General features: G+C 43.9%; 1 protein-coding gene across 4 annotated transcripts; it reads left to right on the top strand.

The window, feature by feature from the left end:
* Positions 1–655: 655 nt before the first annotated feature.
* On the top strand, positions 656–18,740 carry LOC116744332 (zinc finger protein 850-like). Of its 4 annotated transcripts, none has more exons than XM_032613926.1 (4): positions 656–1,024; positions 2,617–2,819; positions 3,321–3,447; positions 14,777–18,740. In XM_032613926.1, the coding sequence occupies exons 2-4, from the start codon at positions 2,814–2,816 to the stop codon at positions 17,548–17,550; spliced, it is 2,907 nt and encodes a 968-aa protein (XP_032469817.1). In that variant the 5' UTR covers positions 656–1,024; positions 2,617–2,813; the 3' UTR covers positions 17,551–18,740. The 4 variants fall into 4 exon arrangements, with proteins under 4 accessions (XP_032469817.1, XP_032469815.1, XP_032469816.1 ...); XM_032613925.1 differs by lacking the exon at positions 2,617–2,819 and having other exon boundaries at positions 684–730; positions 869–1,024; XM_032613924.1 differs by lacking the exon at positions 2,617–2,819 and having other exon boundaries at positions 677–1,024.
* Positions 18,741–22,242: the final 3,502 nt, after the last annotated feature.

Below are 22,242 nucleotides of genomic sequence, written 5' to 3'. Positions count from 1 at the left end.
AGGAGTTTTTTGTTTCTTGCTTTTTTTTTTTTTTTTTTCTGGAAAAAACAGGTAGTCGAACATTAAGGGACTGCTGGTAATCACAAAGAACAGACAACTCAAGTTAATGATTTCAGTGCTTTTCTGTGTATGAGAAGATGCAAGAATCTGGCTTCCTTGAAACTCGTCCTTAGATATGCATCTTAACTATTAAGGGTCATTGTCCAAATTACAGAATGCTTCCTGCCTTTCTCCATCATGATTTCCCCTCAGGGCACACCTTTGGGGAGCGGCTGCAGTGGGGGCTGGCTTGATCCTTTTAGAAGTGGAATGGGTGGGGGGGCAAAATTCTCTGCCCACACAGTAATAGAATTTGGAAACGTCTAAAATAATAGACTTGTCCTCTGAGAGCAGGCTGAACTTCAAGGAGTCTAAAACAACGTCTCTTCACGCCTTTCACAAGGAGCAAAGCCCCTCCCTCTGGGTAGGAGCACCATTTCTCCCGCATTCCTCGGGGTACCTCCCAGCCAATGTTCTGGCGGTAAGGATGGAGAACACCCTACCCTGAGGTCTCCAGAGCTCTGAGAACGATAATACCCGGAAGAGCCTAGGCACAGAGACACCAGGCATGAACCAATGAGGGATCAGGATGAGGGCTTTCGCCGAGTGAGCATGCGTCAGGGGCGGGACCTCCGGCATCCTGTCCTGGCGATCATTTTGCTTGGTGGGGCGTCGGGCGGAGCAGGGAACGGTGCGCAGATACCGTCGTCCTCTGTCAGGGGCGGTTGTCCTCACGGCGTAGTGTGGGAGGAAGGGGACACCACCTAGCCAGCCAAGTCGCGCTCACTTTGGCGTCTCTCTCGTTGGCTCGCTGGTCGGGAACGGGAAGGTCCGAGAGGAGGCTGTGTCCCCGCTGCACTGAGGCGTGTCAAGTTCGGCGATGCAGCTCGGGGTGCCGCGCGCCAGACCCGGGATAAGGGACGCCGCTCCCAGCCCTCTGAGATCACAGGATCCGATGGCGGCGGCGCTGAGGGACCCGCCTCAGGTAAACGCTTGTCCTCCGGGCCCTCACCGCCCTCACCCCACCAGACACTGAAGCCCCCAGTGCGGGGCACCTGCTCACTTGCCCTCAGCCCCGGCCGCGGTGTCCAGGACGGTGAGGCGGTCGTGGGTGGAGTTCTGTTTCCGACAGATAGTGTGTGGTCGCGTGTAGAAGAGGGTTACAGGCGGAGAGGAGGATACACGGAAAGGTTGGAGGTCGGGACCGGGGTACAGCAACTCTGTGCTTTCTGTTAGAAGCAAGATGCAGTGGGGCCAGAGTCAAGCCTGCAGTGTTGCTGCTTGAGAAGTTGGCCATCTGTTATACAAGTAATATGAGGTTTGAATCGCAGGCGGGAGGTGGTCTTCCCCAGATCAAAAGAGGCTACAACTAGTTGCAGACAAGAGATCCACTATGGGAGTAAGGGGGGAGGCAGGAAACACAGGAAGATTAATTGCAATAACCTAGGTGAGTGTTGATGGACCAGAGTGACTGTCCTGGAGCGTGATAAGTTCTGGATCCAGTTTTGGGGAAGGGCCAAGCCAATTGTGGGTGTTGCTGGTGACAGAAAGGAAGTAGTGATGTATGCCCGGACGGTTTTTGGCCCTTATTAGACAAAGGGATGAAAGCTTCATCAACTGGATGGGGACGTCAGCAGCAGGTTAATTTTCCTTGGAAATATCACAAGGTTGTTTTGGCTCTGTTAAAGAGTCTGAGATGTTTCAGAGAAGAGTGAGTGTAGGCAACAAGTGGGCAGCTGGACAGGCAGGTCTGGAAAACTGGGAAAGGCGTTCAAGAATGGAAATTTTCAAAAGTGATGTCTACTGTGTGGACCAGGGTGGAGCTGTCTCACATTTAGGGGGGATGCAGGTTATAGTAGCCGTGGTATTAGTAGGTCAGAAAGACTGGTGTGTGCTGAGGAGTGGTTCTCTGGCTCAGGGCCTGGTTGGGTTTGCTGGGCATTGAAAACCCAAGTGAGGTAGAGAAGTGGCAGTGGGAACGGTATGGGAGAGAGGTTGATCTGGCGGGAGGCCGAGGCTTCCATGGGATGAGTGGACGAGTGACAGCTGAGGAGACTTAGGAGTAATTGAGACAAGAAGGCAGTGAGACTGGGTCTGTTGCTTATTTAGTATTACTACTATGTGGCTTCTCCAGAATTTTGTGGTGAGCTTTGATGGGGTCTGGGACGTTTGAGGCTTGCTAGTGGATATGGCCTGCGGCAAATGTCGTCATTTGTGGGTCACTGTGCCTGGCAGGGAGATATTTAGGACTGGGTTTTTTTGTTTGTTTTGTTTTGTTTTTACAAAGGTTGAGTTGAGACAGAGAGGAGTGTTGTGGCTGCTGAAAGGGCAAAACTGGTAGTAAAAAATGTTGAAGAGAGTTGAGGGAATATGAAATTCACATGTGGTTCTGGGTGGCTGATACCGAAGCAAAGATTAGAGGCAGTTGGGGAGAGCGTCTAAGCGGCGTTTGTGGCTTACTCTGGTGTTGGATCCATCAGAGGACTGGGGTTGTACCGAATCTTTTTTTTTTTCTTTCTTTCTTTTTGCGGTACGTGGGCCTCTCACCGCTGCGGCCTCTTCTGCTGCGGAGCACAGGCTCCGGACGCGCAGGCCCAGCGGCCATGGCTCACGGGCCCAGACGCTCCGCGGCACGCGGGACCCTGCCGGACTGGGGCACGAACCCGTGTCCCCTGCATCGGCAGGCAGACTCTCAACCACTGCGCCACCACGGAAGCCCTGTACCGAATCTTGTTTGAATTTCTCAAGCCCTTTCTGGATGCCAAGCGCCAAATATGTGGGTATGTTCAGGGAGAATTCTATGGTGTGGTGCATGGATGTGGCAGTGTTGTGGAAGCGCAACTGTAGGGTCTGAAATTGTGAGAGAAATGTCATCTACAGAATGATGTGCACACGGAGAGGAAGTGTGAGCTGATGGCCCCCAGGCCCTGGTGTTGAGGCTGTATCGGTGAAGCATTTGACATGTTGACATTTGGCTGTGTCTGGATTCCCACAGTTTGGGAGACCCCAGGGGAATTGCTTGGCTGGAGGGACGGGACATTGCAGGTCAAGCCCAGAGCTTAGAGAGCATCTATGTGCCCCCCTACCTGTTATTGCTGAGGACTGAGCAAAGTGATTAATGGGCTGTGAGGAGACAGAGGGAGTCAATTGCTCCAGGGCCTGGCATCCTCTCTCAGGTGGGGAGCTCTGGTGGAGGATGACTGGAATAGATATATGAGGAGATGGATTGTGAGTTCTCAGAGGGAGAATGTTCAAGCTTTCATCTATCCCCTTCATGACAGGGTGGTGTGACCTTTCCGGATGTTGCTGTGCGCTTCTCCTGGGGGGAGTGGAAGCTTCTTGATGAGGCTCAGAGACGCCTGTACCTCAGTGTGACGCTGGACATCTATGCACTTATATCCTCGCTGGGTAAGACCCTCACCCTCCCCAGTGACCTGGGCTAGGCTCTGTATCCTGCCTCACCCTCACCCCCCCTTCCCGAAGGACGTGTTCTGTCCACCCATGTGGTGTAGGGACAACTTGTTTCCCCAGTAGTCTGTGTAGTTGTTGTGGTAGGTAGAAGGCTGGGGTATTTGCACTGTCATCTTCTCTCCTGCAGCCCCAGTCCTTGCTATTCTGTAAATTTATTGACTGATTTATTTATTTTTAGCTGCAGTGGGTTTTCGTTGCTTCATGCGGGCTTTCTCTAGTTGCGGCAAGTGAGGGCTACTCTTCGTTGTGGCGCTCGGGTTTCTCATTGCGGTGGCTTCTCTTGTTGCAGAGCATGGGCTCTAGGTACGTGGGCTTCAGTAGCTGTGGCACACGGGCTTAGTTGCTCCACAGGATGTGGGATCTTCCCGGACCAGGGCTCAAACCCGTGATCCCTGCATTGGCAGGTGGATTCTTAACCACTGGGCCACCAGGGAAGTCAGGCTTTTGGGAATCTTAGTTCCCCGAACTGAGATTGAACCTGGGCCCTCGGAAGTGAGTGAGTGCATGGAGTCCTAACCACTGGACTGCCAGGGAATTCCCTTATGGCCATTTTAACAATACTAATTCTTCCAATCCATGAATATTGGATGTATTTTCATTTGTTTCCATCTCTAATTTCCTTTATTAGTGTTTTATAATTTTCATTGTACACATTTTTCTGCTCCTAGGTTAATTTTCTTCCTAAGTATTTATTGGTCTTGATGCTATTACTGTGATTGCTTTCTTCGTTTCTTTCAAGATAGTCCATTGTTATTGTGCTGAAATGCGAGTGATTTTTGTATGTTGATTTTGTATCCTGCAGCTTTCTGATTCTGCTTATTCATCCTAACAGTTTGGTGGGAGACTATTTAAGGTCTTCTATACATAAGGTCATGTCATCTGCAGAGAAGACTTTGCTTTTCAGATTTAAATGTCTGTTATTTCTTTTTGTTGCCTAATTGTTCTGTGTAGAATTTAGTACCCTGTGGAATAAAAGTGATGAGAAAGTGACCGTCCTTGTCTTGTTCCTGATTACAGAGAACAAATTTTTAGCTTCTACCATGAATATGAAGTAGGCTGTGAGTTGTCATATTATATGGAGTATATCATGGTGAAGTCCGTTCCTTCTGTACCGAATTTGTTGAGAGTTTATATCATGAAAAGATCATATGATTTTATACTCCACTTGCTAGGGTGGTGGGGTATTGCATACGTTGATTTGTGTACCTTGAGGCATCCTTGCATCCCAAGGGTAAATCAGACTTAATTAGGGTATATTATCTTTTTCTTGTGCTGTTGAATTTGGTTTGGTAGTATTTTATTGAGGATTTCTGTTTAGGTGGTCATCATGAACATTGGTCTGCATTTTTCATGTAGTGTCCTTGGGTAGCAGGGTAATGCTGGCCTCATAAAATGAGTTCAGAAAGTGTTGATCCTATTCAATTTTGGAAGTTTGTGGAGGATTGATGCTAATTCTTTTTAAATGTTTTCTAGAATTCACCAGTGAATGTATCTGGTCCTGGGATTTTCATCCCATTCATTTCTTTTTCTTTTTTTTTTTTTTTCATGCCATCACTGGACCAACAGGGAATCCCCTCATGATTCAGTCTTGGTTGTTTGTTCATAGGACTGTATTCATTTCTTCTAGGTTATGCAGTTTGTTGGCATTTAACTCATCATAATAGTCTCTAATGATCGGTTGCATTTCTGTGTTATCAGTTGTAATGTGTTTTTAATTTCTGATTTTTTTTTGCAAAATTAATTTTATTATTTTTTTTTACATCTTTTTTGGAGTATAATTGCTTTACAATGGTGTGTTTCTGCTTTATAACAAAGTGAGTCAGCTATACAAATACATATATCCCCATATCTCCTCCCTCTTGCATCTCCCTCCCACCATCCCTATCCCACCCCTCTAGCTGGTCACAAAGTACCAAACTGATCTCCGTGTGCTATGCGGCTGCTTCCCACTAGCTATCTATTTTACATTTGGTAGTGTATATATGTCCATGCCATTCTCTCACTTTGTCCCAGCTTACCCTTCCCACTCCCCGTGTCCTCAAGTCCATTCTCTACATCTGTGTCCTTATTTCCTGTCCTGCCCCTGGGTTCTTCAGAATCTTTTTATTATTATTATTCCATATATATGTGTTAGCATACGGTATTTGTTTTTCTCTTTCTGACTTACTTTACTTTGTATGAGAGACTCTAGGTACATCCATCTCACTACAAATAACTCAGTTTCATTTCTTTTTATGGCTGAGTAATATTCCATTGTATATATGTGCCACATCTTCTTTATCCATTCATCTGTTGATGGATACTGAGGTTGCTTCCGTGTCCTGGCTATCATAAATAGAGATGCAATGAACATTGTGATACATGACTCTTTTTGAATTATGGTTTTCTCAAGGTATATGCCCAATAGTGGGATTGCTGGGTCGTATGGTAGTTCTATTTTTAGTATTTTAAGGAGGCTCCATACTGTTCTCCATAATGGCTGTATCAATTTACTTTCCCGCCAACAGTGCAAGAGAGTTCCCTTTTCTCCGCACCCTCTCCAGCATTTATTGTGTGTAGATTTTTTGATGATGGCCATTCTGGCGCTGTGAGGTGATACCTCATTGTAGCTTTTTCTTTTTTAAAAAATTATGTATTTATGGCTCCATTGGGTCTTCGTTGCTGCACGCGGGCTTTCTCTAGTTGCAGCGAGTGGGGGCTGGGCTACTCTTCATTGTGGTGCGCGGGCTTCTCATTGCGGTGGCTTTTCTTGTTGCAGAGCATGGGCTTTAGGTGCGCGGGCTTCAGTAGTTGTGGCACACAGGCTTAGCTGCTCAGCAGCACGTGGGATCTTCCCAGACCAGGGCTCAAACCCGCGTCCCCTGCATTGGCAGGCGGATTCTTAACCACTGCGCCACCAGGGAAGACCCCTCATTGTAGTTTAGATTTGCATTTCTCTAATGATTAGTGATGTTGAGCATCCTTTCTTGAGTTTGTTGGCAATTTGTATATCTTCTTTGGAGAAATGTCTGTTTAGATCTTCTGTCCACTTTTGGATTGGGTTGTTTGTCTTTTGCTATTGAGCTGCATGAGCTGCTTGTAAATTTTGCAGATTAATCCTTTGTCAGTTGCTTCATTTGCAAATATTTTCTCCCATTCTGAGGGTTGTCTTTTTGTCTTGTTTTTGTTTTCCTTTTCTGTGCAAAAGCTTTTAAGTTTCATTAGGTCCCATTTGTTTATTTTTGTTTTTATTTCCATTTCTCTAGGACGTGGGTCAAAAAGGATCTTGCTATGATTTATGTCATAGAGTGTTCTGCCTATGTTTTCCTCTACGAATTTTATAGTATCTGGCCTTACATTTAGGACTTTAATCCATTTTGAGTTTATTTTTGTGTATGGGGTTAGGGAGTGTTCTAATTTCATTCTTTTACATGTAGCTGTCCTGTTTTCCCAGCACCACTTATTGAAGAGGCTGTCTTTTCTACGTTGTATGTTCTTGCCTCCTTTATCAAAAATAAGATGACCAGGGCTTCCCTGGTGGCACAGTGGTTGAGAGTCTGCCTGCCGATGCAGGGGACAGAGTTTGTGACCCGGTCCGGGAAGATCCCACATGCTGGGGAGCGGCTGGGCCCGTGAGCCATGGCTGCTGAGCCTGCACCTCCGGAGCCTGTGTTCCACAACGGGAGAGGCCGCAACAGTGAGAGGCCTACATACCGCAAAAAAAAAAAAAAAAAAAAAAAAAAAATATATATATATATATATATGGTGACCATATGGGCGTGCGTTTATCTCTGGGCTTTCTTTCCTGTTCCATTGATCAATATTTCTGTTTTTGTGCCAGTACCATACTGTCTTGATTACTGTAGCTTTGTAGTATAGTCTGAAATCCCAGAGCCTGATTCTTCCAGCTCCACTTTTCTTTCTCAATATTGCTTTGGCTATTCGTGGTCTTTTGTGTTTCCATACAAATTGTGAAATTTTTTGTTCTAGTTCTGTGAAAATTGCCATTGGTAGTTTGACTGTAGATTGCTTTGGGTAGTATAGTCATTTTCACAATGTTGATTCTTCCAATCCAAGAACATGGTGTATCTCTCCATCTGTTTGTATCATCTTTAATTTCTTTCATCAGTGTCTTATAGTTTTCTGCATACAGGTCTTTTATTTTCTCCTTAGGTAGGTTTATTCCTAGGTATTTTATTCTTTTTGTTGCAATGGTAACTGGGAGAGTTTCCTTAATTTCTCTTTCAGATCTTTCATCATTAGTGTATAGGAATGCAAGAGATTTCTGTGCATTAATTTTGTATCCTGCTACTCTATCAAATTCATTGATTAGCTCTAATAGTTTTCTGGTAGCATCTTTAGGATTCTCTATGTTTAGTATCATGTCATCTGCAAACAGGGACAGCTTTACTTCTTCTTCTCTGACTGCTGTAGCTAGGACTTCCAAAACTATGTTGAATAACAGTGGTGAGAGTGGACATCCTTGTCTTGTTCCTCATCTTAGAGGAAATGCTTTCAGTTTTTCACCATTGAGAATGATGTTTGCTATGGGGTTGTTGTATATGGCCTTTATTATGTTGAGGTAGGTTCCCTCTATGCCCACTTTCTGGAGAGTTTTTAATCATAAATGGGTGTTGGTATTTTTTAGTCTTTTCTCTTTTTTCTTTGTGTACCTAATGGTTTGTCAATTATTTGTCTTTTCAAAAAAGAACTTGTGTTCTTTATCTTCTCTTTTTTCTAGTTTGTGGTTTTATTTATTGCTGCTCTGATATTTCTTATTTCCTTTCTTCAGGTAATGTTGGGTGTAATTTGTTCTTTCTTTAGCTCCTTGAGACATAAATTTGTTTGAGGTCTTTCTTTTTCTAAACATGAGCATTTATTGCTCTAAATTTTTCACTTTAAAAAATATATATATCTTGAGACCTATTTTATTTGTTTATGTTTTTGGCTGTGCTGCATGGCTTGCTTTCAAAATTTTCTATTTGTGATTGCTTTTTTTTTATGTGTATAGCAAAGTGATATATATATATCTATATATCTATTTTTTAATTCTTTTCCATTATAGTTAATTACAAGGTATTGAATATGGTTCCCTGTACTATACAGTAAATCCTTGTTGTTTATTTTATATATGCCAGTGTCCATCTGTTAATCCCATACTCCTGATTTATCCCTCCCCCACTTCCCCCTTTGGTAACCATAAGTTTTGTCTGTAAGTCTGTGTCTGTTCTGTATGTAAAGTTCATTTGTACTATTTTTTTAGATTCCACATGTAAGTGATATCACATAATATTTGTTTTTTTCTCTGATTTACCTGACTTAGTATGATAATCTCTAGGTTCATCCATGTTGCTGCAAATGGCATTATTTCATTAATTTTTAATGACTGAATAATATGTAATTGCCTTTTTTTTTTTTTTTTTCCCTGCACTGCAAGTCTTGTGGGATCTTAGTTCCCTGACCAGGGATTGAACCCAGGCCCAAGCAGTGAAAGTGCTGAGTCCTAACCACTGGACCACCAGGGAATTCTGTGTAATTGCTTTTTTTTTTTTTTTTTTTTTAACATTTATTTATATATTTGGTTGTGCTGGGTCTTAGTTGCAGCAGGCAGGCTCCTTAGTTGTGGCTCGCTGCATTCTGAGTTGCGGCACACGGGCTCCTTATTTGTGGCATGTGAACTCTTGGTTGGAGCATGTATGTGGGATCTAGTTCCCTGACCAGAAATTGAATCTGGGCCCCCTGCATTGGGAGCGTGGAGTGTTAACCACTGTGCCACCAGAGAAGTCCCTGTAGTTGCTTTTTGACAGTTTTTTTTTATGTGCTTCAGTGAAGTTCCCTTTGATCGAACCTGTGAGCATCAGGACATCTACTCTTCTTCCTGGATTTAGAAAGTTTTCAACCATTGTTTCTTTAAATGTGCTCACTACCACTTTCTGTCTTATCTTTCAAGGGCTCTAAAAATACAAATAATGTTTTGCTTTATATTTCATAATCTGCATAGGCTTTCTTTACTTCATTCTTTTCCTTTTTTCTCCCCCTCACTGGATAATTGAAACACCTGTTTTCATGTTCCTAGATTTTTACTTTTGCTTGATAAAATTGGCCGTTGATACTCTCTCCATTGTGCTTTGTTGTTTGTTTCATTGTATTCTTCAGCACCAAAATTTCTGTGGGCTCATTTGTTTGTTTTAAATGGAAGAGTGTCATCATTTTATTACAATTAATGCTCAACAAATGAAAATAATTTTACCAACAGGCTTCATGCCCTATAGATGAAAGTAATTTTACCAACTCAGAATTTTTGCAAGTACATGAAATTTCCATTTTATTATACGGTTTTATATTAAACTAGTCAAAGCATTTCCTACATGTATTCCAGTATAGCTCTTTTGGAATGATTTTCATCAGTTCTAACGTGAGTGTACCAAGGATCTTGAATCTAAACAAACTTTCAAATGACTAACTTTTAGGTAAACAAGAAATAAAGTCATCAGATTATTGGGACTACTCTTTCTCAACAGCTATTTGTTGAAATGCCTCTTCTAACACAAGAATTTTGTGTTTGAACATTCAGAACACAAAAGTAGAACAAAAGTACAATAAAAGAAACTTCTGAAGCTTAAGCCTATAGTCAATTCTTTGACAAAAGCAAAGCATCTTTCCTGCAATTTAAATGGGTCTTCATACTTTTGTTCTCTTCATCTGTGTCTTTATTTCTGCCTTGCAGACCTGTTCATCTGTACCATTTTTCTAGATTCCACATATATGAGTTAATATATATGTATGGTCACAAAGGGAGGAAAGTGCAGGGGGTGGTGGTGGGATGAATTGGGAGATTGGGATTGACATATATACACTAATATGCATAAAATAGATTAATAACAACTTACTGTATAAATTTTTTTTAAAGTGTCTTCAATATTTCCATCTAGTCTCAAAATAGATGCCTAAGGCATATACTTCATATATATACCATTTTGGTTCTGGTTGCTTTCATTATTCTTGAAGATTTTAATACCCATACAAGTCCAAAGGTGTAAGAACACATAAATTGTTCTGGTAATGGGTAAGAGCAGACTATTAAAGCACAAGGTGGTTGTGCTATTTCATTGCTGTAGGAAGTTTTCTTTCAGAGACCGAATAGAATTGTCCTGCTGAAAAACCAGTGCAATACGGACAGTCAGTGTAGAGACAATCTTCCTTCCCACATATTGGTTGACACCCTACTGGTATTAAGAGGATTTATTTGTTGTGTGTCTGTATGTATATGTATGTGTGTGATCATATATATAATGATCTGGTATTGCTCTATTTCTTCTTATTTTGATGTGTTTTCTTAGCTGCCTGTGGTATCACATTAATAATTCCATCAATGGGTACAGATGAACCTATTTGTAGGACAGGAATAGAGAGGTAGATGTAGAGAATGGACATGTAGCACTGTGGGGGAGGGGAGGGTGGGATGAATTGGGAGATTAAGATTGACATATATACACTACTGCATAAAATAGATAGCTAGTGGGAACATGCTATAAAACACAGGAAGCTCAGCTCAGTGCTCTATGACGACCTAGATGGGTGGGATGGGGGGGGTGGGAGGGAGGTCCAAGAGGGAGGGTATATAGGTATACATATAGCTGATTCACTTTATTGTACAGCAGAAACTAATACAACATTGTAAAGCAATTATACTCCAATAAAAAAAGTAAAAAAAAATCCCATCAGTGGTTTGATAGGCATTTCCCACACATTCGTTTATCAATTCATCTGTTGATTCTTCACATCTGAGTGTCTTTTCGGAGAGTGGGCATGCTAGAAACTGCAATATCATTGGTTGAAAGTGTGGGGGTGATTTCTCCATCCTTTTGTTCCTCTCAGCCAACGTTCATGAGCCTAGTGGGTGCTGGTACCTATAGGCAACTGGATAAAGGTGAACCTGTCCCCTGCAGCTCTTAGGTGTGGCAGTCAGGGACTGTCTCTCAGTGCACCCTCAGCCAGCCAGTTTTGTTCTTTTTCATTTCTGTCTCTGTTGAGCAACTTGTTTTCTTTGTGTATTGTTTACCTTACTTTGTCGAATTGTCTATCTGTGTTTTGTTGCTTCACTGAACTTTGTTCAAAATAATTTTGAATTCTTTGACCGTTTGTAGATCTCCATTTCCTTGGGTGTGGTTTCTGATAAATTATGGTATTTCTGTATTGGTTTCATGTTTCATTGATGTTTTGTGTTTCCTGTAGCCTTGCATTTATGTCTGCTGATTTGATGGTGTAGTCATTTTTTCCCATCGCATTACAGTATTGGTGGGGAAAGACCTCCACTGATGGTGAGTGCAACATTGGGGCTGTGGTCATTCTGGCTCTGGGGAAGGCCCAGCTGTGTTGGTCTCTGTGCAGCTTCTTCACCTGAAGTCAGTGTCAGCAAAGATATCAGGAGTCCTCAATCAACCAGGCTGAGGGTGTCCAAATTTGGTGAAGGCTGCTGAGGAATTCCTGATCTCTTTTTCTCCTATGGAGTACTTTGTGGGCAAGGGGATCCCTCCTGGTGCCCAGTCGGCTCTTGGGAACCCTATTGGTTGTAGTGGCACTGGTGTCTAATATGTGGGTACCTGTTGAGCATCCACAGAACAGGGATGTTGTGTACAGGCACTTGTGGAGCGACAGTGGTTCTGGGGTCTGGGTCACTAGATAGCCTTCAGCAGCCTTGGCTTTGGTTTTTTTATTATTATTATTATTTTATTTATATTTTTGGCTGCCTTGGGTCTTCGTTGCTGCAGGCGGGCTTTCTCTAGTTGTGGTGAGCGGGGGCTACTCTTCATTGCAGTGAGCAGGCTTCTCATTGTGGTGGCTTCTCTTGCGGTGGAGCATGGGCTCTAGGTGCGCAGGCTTCAGTAGTTGTGGTACGTGGGCTCTATAGTTGTGGCTTGTGGGCCCTAGAGCGCAGGCTCAGTAGTTGTGGCGCATGGGCTTAGTTGCTCCATGGCATGTGGGATCTTCCTGGATCAGAGCTCGAACCCGTGTCTCCTGCATTGGTAGGCAGATTCTTAAGCACTGTGCCACCAGGGAAGCCCTTGGCTTTGGTTTGTGATGTGTGGCTATGCAGGGAGCAGCCATGGAGTGTGTCTGGCTGCACATGTAGATGGTGGCTGTGGGTCTGTGGAGCTGGCTTGTCTATAGTGAATTTGTCTCCAGTGCCTGACACACTGGAGTACATGGTTTAGCTGTGGAGTCAGGGTCTGGAATGCCGACACACACAGCAGGTGCAGCACCTCTGGTTCCAGGACATGTACAGGGTTGGGGGGTGTGGCAGCCCTGATCCTGGATTGGTACAGCAGGTCCAACTGAGGGGTGGCCCAGTAGCTTCATACCCACCAGGGCATCCAGTGTGGTCATGGTTGTTGGATAACTCAGTGGCGAAAGCTCCAGTGTCCAATGTAGAGCAGGCAACTGGGGTCTTCTGCAGCGCAGGCCACTTGGGACTGTAATGGCACCCAACCTGTGGCTGATAGAGGTAGCCCAGTGATAGCCTGGCCTCCATTTCCTAGTCATCTCCAGATGTCTCTGCTAAGACAGTCTCTCCAGAAATCCTTTCTGTGTGCATACTCCTTTTTTTAATGCTCCACTCTGTTGTAGTGTGTTCTTAATTGGACTCTCGAGCCTTCCAGGGCTAATTAATCTCCTTCATGGATAACTGTTTAATTGGTGGTGAAGGGCGGTATCTCCTATTCTACTGTTTTGTTGACGTCACTCACCTTGTGCTCTTTCCTGGGTCTGCTGTGTGCTGAGTTGCTCTGGGACAGTGCTGGCCTTTCACTTGTCCTTTTTCTTTCAGTGCTTGGTCCCAGGTAGTTGCACAGTTAGGGCTTAGGGCAAAGTAAGGTAAAGGACTCTTAGAAGAGTCCTTTGTGAATCATGGGATGGACATGGCTCTAGCCATGGCAAGGTGGGCTCAGAGTTGGCCTGGTTCTGGTGAATTACAGCTGGGGAGACTGTGACATAAGGACCGTGTTAAGAATATACCAGGAACCCAGGGACTTCCCTGGTGGTGCAGTGGTTAAAAATCCACCTGTTGGGCTTCCCTGGTGGCGCAGTGGTTGGGAGTCTGCCTGCTGATGCAGGGGATGCGGGTTCGTGCCCCGGTCAGGGGGGATCCCACATGCCACAGAGCGGCTGGGCCCATGGGTCCTGGCTGCTGGGCCTGCGTGTCCGGAGCCTGTGCTCCGCGACAGGAGGGTCTGCAGCGGTGGGAGGCCCGTGTACTGCAAAAAAAAAAAAAAAAATTCCACATGTCAATGCAGGGGACACAGGTTTCAGCCCTGGTCCAGGAAGATCCCACATGCTACAAAGCAGCTAAGCCTGTGCGTCACAACTACTGAGTCTGCAGTGTAGAGCCCACGAGCCACAATTACTGAGCCTGTGCACCACAACTACTGAAGCACATGTGCCTAGAGCCCATGCTCCACAACAAGAGAAGCCACTGTAATGAGAAGCCTGTGCACCGCAACCAAGAGCAGCCCCTACTCACCGTAACTAGAGAAAAAGCCTGTGTGCAGCAATGAAGACCCAACACAGCCAATCAGCGTATATATATATATATATATATATATATATATATATATATAAAATCTTTTTTAAAAAAAACAACAAAGACTATACCAGGAACCTGTCCTCGTTCAACGAGAATTTTGGTGCCATTGCCAGTGTCCACACCATATTTCTACCTTTATGCCTCCACCTTTGACCCTTTGCCAACCTGTCAGTTCAACTACTTTGTCATTTCTACTGTGATTTCCAGCCAAGTGATAATCTCTACCTCTCTGGACTCCACATCTCACCACCCTTTCTCTATTACTCTGTAACCTTGCCTTTCATATGTTCTGCTGTGAGGTGTGTGAACATATGCTTAAATTGACCTCAAAAAGCACATAATCTGTTGTGATTGTGTTTTCATGGCCTTGATCACACCCTTCTACTGTGCTTCACATCAGCAGTAGAAAAGGTCCTGCAGGAAGCTGTGGTCAGAGAAACAAGCACTAGACCCTGCTTCTCTTCCTTATGTCACACCCTATTTTTGTATCCTTCCCCTGTTGAGGTCTCTACTATTTTCATATTGTAAGGACCCAGGAATGCACAGCAGCTGCTGCTTAAACTGATTTCCAGCTCCCTAGTCTTGAAAAGTATCCCATTTGCTTGAAAAGATGCATTCTTAGATGAGATAGCTGCACATTTGTGGTGAGTTAGCTCCCTCTCTATGGAGTCAACGTGTACTTCAAGAGTGTTTCTTTGCATTCAGGTTGCTGCTGTGGAGCAGAAGGTGAGGAGACACCCTGTGAAGAAACTGTTCCTGTAGGAGTGTCACAGGCTGGGTCTCCTAAGGCAGCTCCATTTTCCCAGAAGACACACCCCTGTGAGATGTGTGGTCCAGTCTTGAGAGACATTTTCCAGTTGGCCGAGCATCAGGGAACACAACACAGCCATAAACTGTTGAGATGTGGGGCATGTGCAACAAAATTTTATATGCCTTTGAATAGCATTGTACACAGGGTTTCATTTTTCAGGAGCCACAGATTCCAAGTGTCACAGAAGCCTCTTACTTCTAGGAAGATCCTGGCCAGCATGGGATATCTGCAGCAGCAGACCACTCATACTGTGGAGAAGCCAAGCAAAATCACCCAGTGTGGGTCAACTTCACAAGGCAGGAAAAATCACCACACCTGGGGAGAATGCAAGAAAGCCCTCAGCCCCAAACACACACTTGTTCAGGACTGGTGTGTCTACACTGAAAGACAGTGTTTTGTGTGCAGTGAATGTGGGAAAACATTCAGGTACAAATCCGCATTTGTTATGCACCTGAGAGTACACACTAGAGAAAGGCTTCATGTGTTTAGCAGAAGTGACAAATCCTTTAGACAAAGCTCAACCATCAGTCAACATCGAAAAATTTATACTGGTTCAGGACAGGACAAGTGTAGCAAGTGTGGGAAATCCTTAACTCAAAAATGTGTCCTCATTTACCCCCAGAGATTGCACAGTGGAGAAAACAGTTCTGTGTGCAGTGACTGTGCAAAGTCTTTTTCCCATAGCTCTGTGTTCATTCAACATAAGAGAGTATTTTCTGGAGAAAGGTTTTATAAGTGTAGTGACTGTGTGAAATCTTTTACCTGTAGGTCTGCCCTCATTTATCATCAGAGATCTCACACAGGAGAAAGGCCTTATGAGTGCAGTGAATGTGGGAAGTCCTTTACCACTAACCGCACCCTCCGTGCTCATCAGAGATCTCACACGGGAGAAAAGCCTTATAAATGCAGTGAATGTGGAAAGTCTTATACCTCTTCCAATGCTTTCCAATATCATCAGAGAGTTCATTCTGGAGAAAAGCCTTATGAGTGCAGTGAATGTGGGAAATCTTTTATGTCTAGGTCTGCATTCATTTCTCATCATAGATATCACACAGGAGAAAGGCCTTATGAGTGCAGTGAATGTGAGAAATCTTTTGTCTCTAGGGCTGCCCTCAGATATCATCAGAGGTCTCACACAGGAGAAAAACCTTATGAGTGCCCCGAATGTGGGAAATCTTTTACCACTAACGCTAACTTCCATCATCATCTAAGAGTTCACGCTGGAGAAAGGCCTTATGAGTGCAGTGAATGTGGGAAATCTTTTACCAGTAGCTTTAACCTCCATTATCATCAAAGCACTCACACTGGAGAAAGGCCTTATGAGTGCAGTGAATGTGGGAGAACTTTTATTACTCCTGCTCTTCTTCGTTACCATCAGAAAATTCATTCTAGTGAATGGCCTTATACGTGCAGTGAATGTGGGAAATCTTTTACCTCTAAATCCAACTTCTGTTATCATCTGGGGGTTCATTCTGGAGAAAGGCCTTGTGTAAGGTGCAGTGAATGCGGGAAATCCTTTACCAGTAGCAGTACCCTCCGTTATCATCAGAGAATTCATTCTGGAGAGAGGCCTCATCAGTGCAGTGACTGTGGGAAATGTTTTATGTCTGGGTCTGCCCTCAGATATCATCAGAGATTACACACAGGAGAAAGGCCTTATAAGTGCAGTAAATGTGGGAAGGCTTTTAAAACTAGCTCCAACCTCTGTTATCATCAGAGAGTTCACAGAGGAGAAAGGCCTTATGAGTGCAGTGAATGTGGGAAATCCTTTACTTCTATCTATTATCTGTGTGATCACTATAGATTTCATTCTGGAGAAAAGCCTTTTAAGTGTAGCAAATGTGGGAAATCCTTTACCCTTAGGAATAGCTTCATTCGACACCAGAGAGTTCACACAGGAGAAGGTCTTTATGGATGTAGTGAGTGTGGGAAATCTTTTCAGAGTAAGTGTGGGCTTATTGAACACCAGAGAATTCACACAGGAGAAAGGCCTTACAAATGCACTGAATGTGGGAAATCTTTTATTACTAATTACGTCTTGCGTGTTCATCAGAGAAATCACACTGGAGAGAAGCCTTATAAGTGCAGTGAATGTGGGAAATCTTATACCGCTAGCTCCACCCTCCTTTATCATCTTAGAACTCATACTGGAGAAAAGCCTTACAAATGCACCAAATGTGGGAAATCTTTTACCTCTAATACCCATCTCCGTGTACATCTGAGAAATCACACTGGAGAGAGGCCTTATGAGTGCAGTGAATGTGGGAAATCCTTTACTAACAACTCTAACCTTCATTATCATCAGAATACTCACAGTGGAAAGAAACCTTATGAGTGCAGTGAATGTGGGAAATCCTTTACCACCAGCTCTACCCTTCGTTATCATCAGAGTGCTCACACTGGAGAAAGGCCTTATGAGTGTAGTGATTGTGGGAAATCATTTGTCCAAAGAAATCTCCTCATTATACACCAGAGAGCTCACACTGGAGAAAGACCTTATAAGTGCACTGAATGTGCTAAATCTTTTACTCATAGCTCCACCCTCAGTTATCATCAGAGAGTTCACAGTGGAGAAAGGCCTTTTAAGTGCAGTGAATGTGGGAAATCTTTTATTACCAGCTCCAAACTGCGTTGTCACGAGAGAGGTCACACTAGAGAAAGGCCTTAAGAGTGCCCTAAATGTGGGAAATCTTTTATGAGCAAATCCTTCTGAGGATTGGAGAGTTTACACGAGAGAAAGGCATAGATGTACAGGGAATGTGCAATTTCCTTGTTCAGTATAGAGGCAGTGGAGAAAACTGAGGGGCCATTGGTCTGAATTGAATCTCACCTCAAGTGCTTCTGAGGGCATGAATTTTTTTCCCTTACTCAAATTAGAGATTATAGGGTATTGAGGCACCGTTGGAGGGCGTGTATTCCTCCAAGTCTACAGAGAACTATATTTCCCAATGTCCACAATTCTTTGAGGTAATGTTGCTATTTGTAAGACCATTGGGTCCAGGGGAAACCATAATTGGTACAGAAACTCTGGTTTAGCAGGGAGTGGAGGACATTGCAGCCAACTAGATGGAATGTGCCTCTTCTAAAAGTGTATCCAGATTCTGTGACATTGACTGTGCAGGATCAGTTTATACACTGGTTCTAGTGAATTTCATTTCAAGACCCTTACTGCAGAGACAGGAAAGAAAGAGAAAAGGGGATGTAGCTCTTGTGATCTAGGCAGCATACCTGTTGACTCAGGTAGAAATGTACTTCATTGCTCTTCACATTTGCTACCACTGAGGAAGACTGATCCCCAGAGGGCACAAGGAGAGTATTGGTGGATTCAGTATATGATTGCCAAACCTATTTTCCAAAGGGAGTGAGACATACAGATTTTTTCATCTTGAGACAATCTTTAAATCTATATTAAAGTATAATTTACGTGTACTAAACTGCATATGTTTGAAGTATTACAAGTTAATAAGTTTTCACCTAGGTATGAATCTCAAAAGCATCACCAGAGTTCTGATACTGCCCATATTTACCTCATGTCCTATTATCTCTCCTTGCCCTTCCCACCTCTCCAGGTAATCACTGATGTACTTTTCCTTAGAATAGATACCTTTGCATTTTTTGGAATTTATCTGATTGGAATCATAAACTGTTTACTGGGTTTTTCTTCTGAGTTCCTTTGTTTCATAATTATTTGAGATTCATCAGTGATATAAACGAATAACTCATCTCTTTATTTTTTGATGAGTAGCTTTCTTATCTGGATGTACCACTGTTAGTTTACCCATTCATCTTTTTATGGGCATTTAGGTTATTTCTAGGTTTTCACTCTTGAAAATAAAGCTGCTACAAACATTTGCATCAGTTCTTTATGTGGATTATGTTTCTTTTATCTTTTATTGATAACTCAGTGCAGTGTCTGAATCACTGGGTAGATGAATGTGTAACTCCTGATGAAACTAAGAAACTGGTCTAAAATGACTTCCCATTTTCATTCCCATCAAAACTGTAGGAGAGTTCCAGTTTCTCAACATCCATGCCAATCGTTAATGTCAGCCCTTTTAATAAGTGAGTAGTGCTATCTCAGCGAGGTTTTAATTGCATTACCCTAGAGATTTGTGATTTTTTTTTTTTTTTTTTTTTTTGCGGTACACGAGCCTCTCACTGTTGTGGTCTCTCCTGTTGCAGAGCACAGGCTCTGGACGTGCAGGCCCAGCAGCCATGGCTCATGGGCCCAGCTGCTCCGCGGCATGTGGGATCTTCCCAGACTGGGGCATGAACCCATGTCCCCTGCATCGGCAGGCAGACTCTAAACCACTGTGCCACCAGGGAAGCCCAAGATTTGTGATTTTGAGCATTTTTTAATGCTGTATATCTTCTTATTTATTTATTTATTTATTTTTGGCTGCATGGGTCTTAGTTGCTGTGCACAGGCTTTCTCTAGATGTGGCGAGCAGGGTCTACTCTTCGTCGTGGTATGCAGGCGTCTCATTGCGGTGGCTTCTCTTGTTGCGGAGCTTGGGCTCTAGGCATGTGGGCTTCAGTAGTTGTGGCTCGCAGGCTCTAGAGCACAGGCTCAGTAGTTGTGGCACACGGGCTTACCTGCTCCGTGGCATGTGGGATCTTCCCAGACCACGGATCGAATCGGTGTCCCCACATTGGCAGGTGGATTCTTAACTGTGCCACCAGAGAAGTCCTTGTATGTTTTTTGTACAATTCCTGATCATATCATTTGCCTAATTTTTTAAAATTAATTATCCCTGTTTCCATCACTTAAGTCTAGGCATTGTGTAAAACAATAAATCTAGCCCTGCTTTGTAGCTTTTGCCAATTTCCAAGGTGTAAATTCTCCCACTATGAAAGTGGGATGTGCTCAGAGAAGGAGCTGAAAAATTCTACTTGGGTCCCCTGGATGTTTGGTGGAAAACTAAACTTAGCATCCGGTTCATTATAAGGGGTTTTCACTCTCTGAACACTCTTCAAAGTTCTTTTCATCTTTCCCTTTCTGTAATTATTGACTGATGGTCTCCAATAGGTATTTACCCTTCATGGAGTTCACCACCACTTGGGGCTGCTTTTCCAGACATCCCAATTGGTTGGTGGGGTCACTGTGGGTCTCTCCATCCCTGGTGAGGCTTCTCAGAAGGACTCGTGCCCAGGAACACCAGGTGGAAGGTCTTGCTGGTGACCGTGGGGGAAGGTTCCCAAGGGAACCTGGTGAGGCCTTTTACTCAGGCCCACATGCTCCATGCCACTGGCCATGTTTGATCTGAGGTGGCATTTCAGGACAGTGGGGAAGGGGTGAGCCAGGTACGGCACAGAGTGGGGGTGGCAGGAGGGCAGTGGTGGCCTGAGGACCCAGGAGACACCTAAAGGTGTTGGCGTCTGCCAAGGAGATTTAGGAAGGACCCTAAAGTTTCCATTGCTCATCCCTAAGGCGATGCCCTGCCCAGAGTTCTGGATCCCTCTTGCCATTGGAGGTCCCTGAGCAATGCAGGACAGTGCAGGCAGGATGCAGGCTTGTTGACCTGCTGGCAACTCCCCACCTTCTGCCCCACCTGCCTGGTGTAAAGGCCAGGGATTTCCTCAATGAAGTGGAAAAATCAAGGCTCAACCTCTGAGGCAAGAATCAGAGATTAAGTCTTTTTTTACTAAAATAAATTTATTTATTTATTTTTGGCTGCATTGGGTCTTCATTGCTTCGTGCGGGCTTTCTCTAGTTGCGGTGAGTGGGGGCTACTCTTGGTTGCGGTGCACGGGCTTCTCATTGCGGTGCCTTCTCTTGTGGAGCTCGGGTTCTAGGTGTGCAGGCTTCAGTAGTTGTGGCACGTGGGCTCTAGAGTGCAGGCTCAGTAGTTGTGGTGCACGGGCTTAGTTGCTCCGCGGCATGTGGGATCTTCCCGGACAAGGGCTCGAACCCGTCCCCTGCGTTGCCAGGCAGGTTCTTAACCACTGCACCACCAGGGAAGCCCAGAGATTAAGTCTTTGGAGCAAAGTAGAGACTCAATCTCAGTAGCAATTAGGTTGTCCAAGATACTTAGTTAAGGAAGAAATTAATGTCAGACAAGGAAGCACAGATCCAGGAACCTTAGTACTAAGCAGGATAAATGTCAAAAAATGACATGTAGACATAATTTTGAAATTACAGGAAATCAAAGATTTAAAAAATCCTAAAAGAAGCCAGAGGGGGAAAATACTCATTGAGGAATGAAGTTAAGAATTATATCCAATATCTCCTCAGAAACCATGCAAGCGAGGAGAGGTGTGAAATATTTAACGTGCTGAGATGAAAAATAAGTCAACCTTGAATTCTGTACCATCAAAATTATCCTTCAGTAATGCAGGGAAACCAAAGCCTTTGAAAGACAAAAACTGAGGGAATTTGTTCCCAGTAAACCTACTGTCTTAGTCCATTTGGGATAGTATAACAAAAAACCACAGACTTGTTAGTTTGTTTTGTTTTTTTGCGGTACGCAGACCTCTTACTGCTGTGGCCTCTCCCGTCGCGGAGCACAGGCTTCGGACTCACAGGCTCAGCGGTCATGGCTCACGGGCCCAGCTGCTCTGCGGCATGTGGGATCTTCCTGGACCGGGACACGAACCCATGTCCCCTGCATCGGCAGGCGGACTCTCAACCACTGTGCCACCGGGGAAGCCTGACTTGTTAGTTTATAAAAAAATAAACATTTTTTTTCTCATATGTTTGGTGGCTGTGGAGTACAGGTTCCAGCATGGTCGAGTTCTCTGGTGGGAACCCTCTTCCTGGTTCATAGCAGGTGGTTTCTTGCTGTGTCCTCATGTGATAGAAGGAGCTAGGGGCCTCTCTGGAGCGTCTTTTATAAAGGGACTAATTCCACCCATGAGGGCTCTATCACCTTATGACTGAAGCATCTCTCAAAGTCCCCACCTCCTAATACTAGCATCTTTGGGGGTTATTCTTTCAACAGAGATTTTGGAGGGACAACACAAACATTCAGACCGTAGCACCTGCCTTGCAAGAAATGTTTAAAAAACTTTAGAGATGACAAAAATGATATAGGTCAAAAAGTCAAATCTACATAAAGAAGAGCAGTGAAGAAGTAATACATGAAGGAAAAATAAAAAAGTATTATTTTTCTTGTTCTTAATTGATCTAACAGATAACAATTTGAAGTAGTAATACCAACAACATATTCTATTATGTATGCTTATCTGTATGCATGGCTTGTGTGTGTGTGTGTATGCTTATGCTTTTATATAAGTGAAATGAATGACACCAATAATACAAGGGATTAGAGGGAAGAATTGGGATTATTTTATTATTATGAGGTACACTACATGAAGTGGAAAAAGCGTTACTTGAAAGTGGACTTGGATTAGTTGTCGA

This window comes from Phocoena sinus, chromosome 19, assembly GCF_008692025.1.
Source record: "Phocoena sinus isolate mPhoSin1 chromosome 19, mPhoSin1.pri, whole genome shotgun sequence".
Classification (NCBI taxonomy): Eukaryota; Metazoa; Chordata; class Mammalia; order Artiodactyla; family Phocoenidae; genus Phocoena; species Phocoena sinus.
The sequence above is the reverse complement of the archived record's forward strand: the minus strand, read 5'-3'. Positions and strand labels throughout refer to the sequence as shown.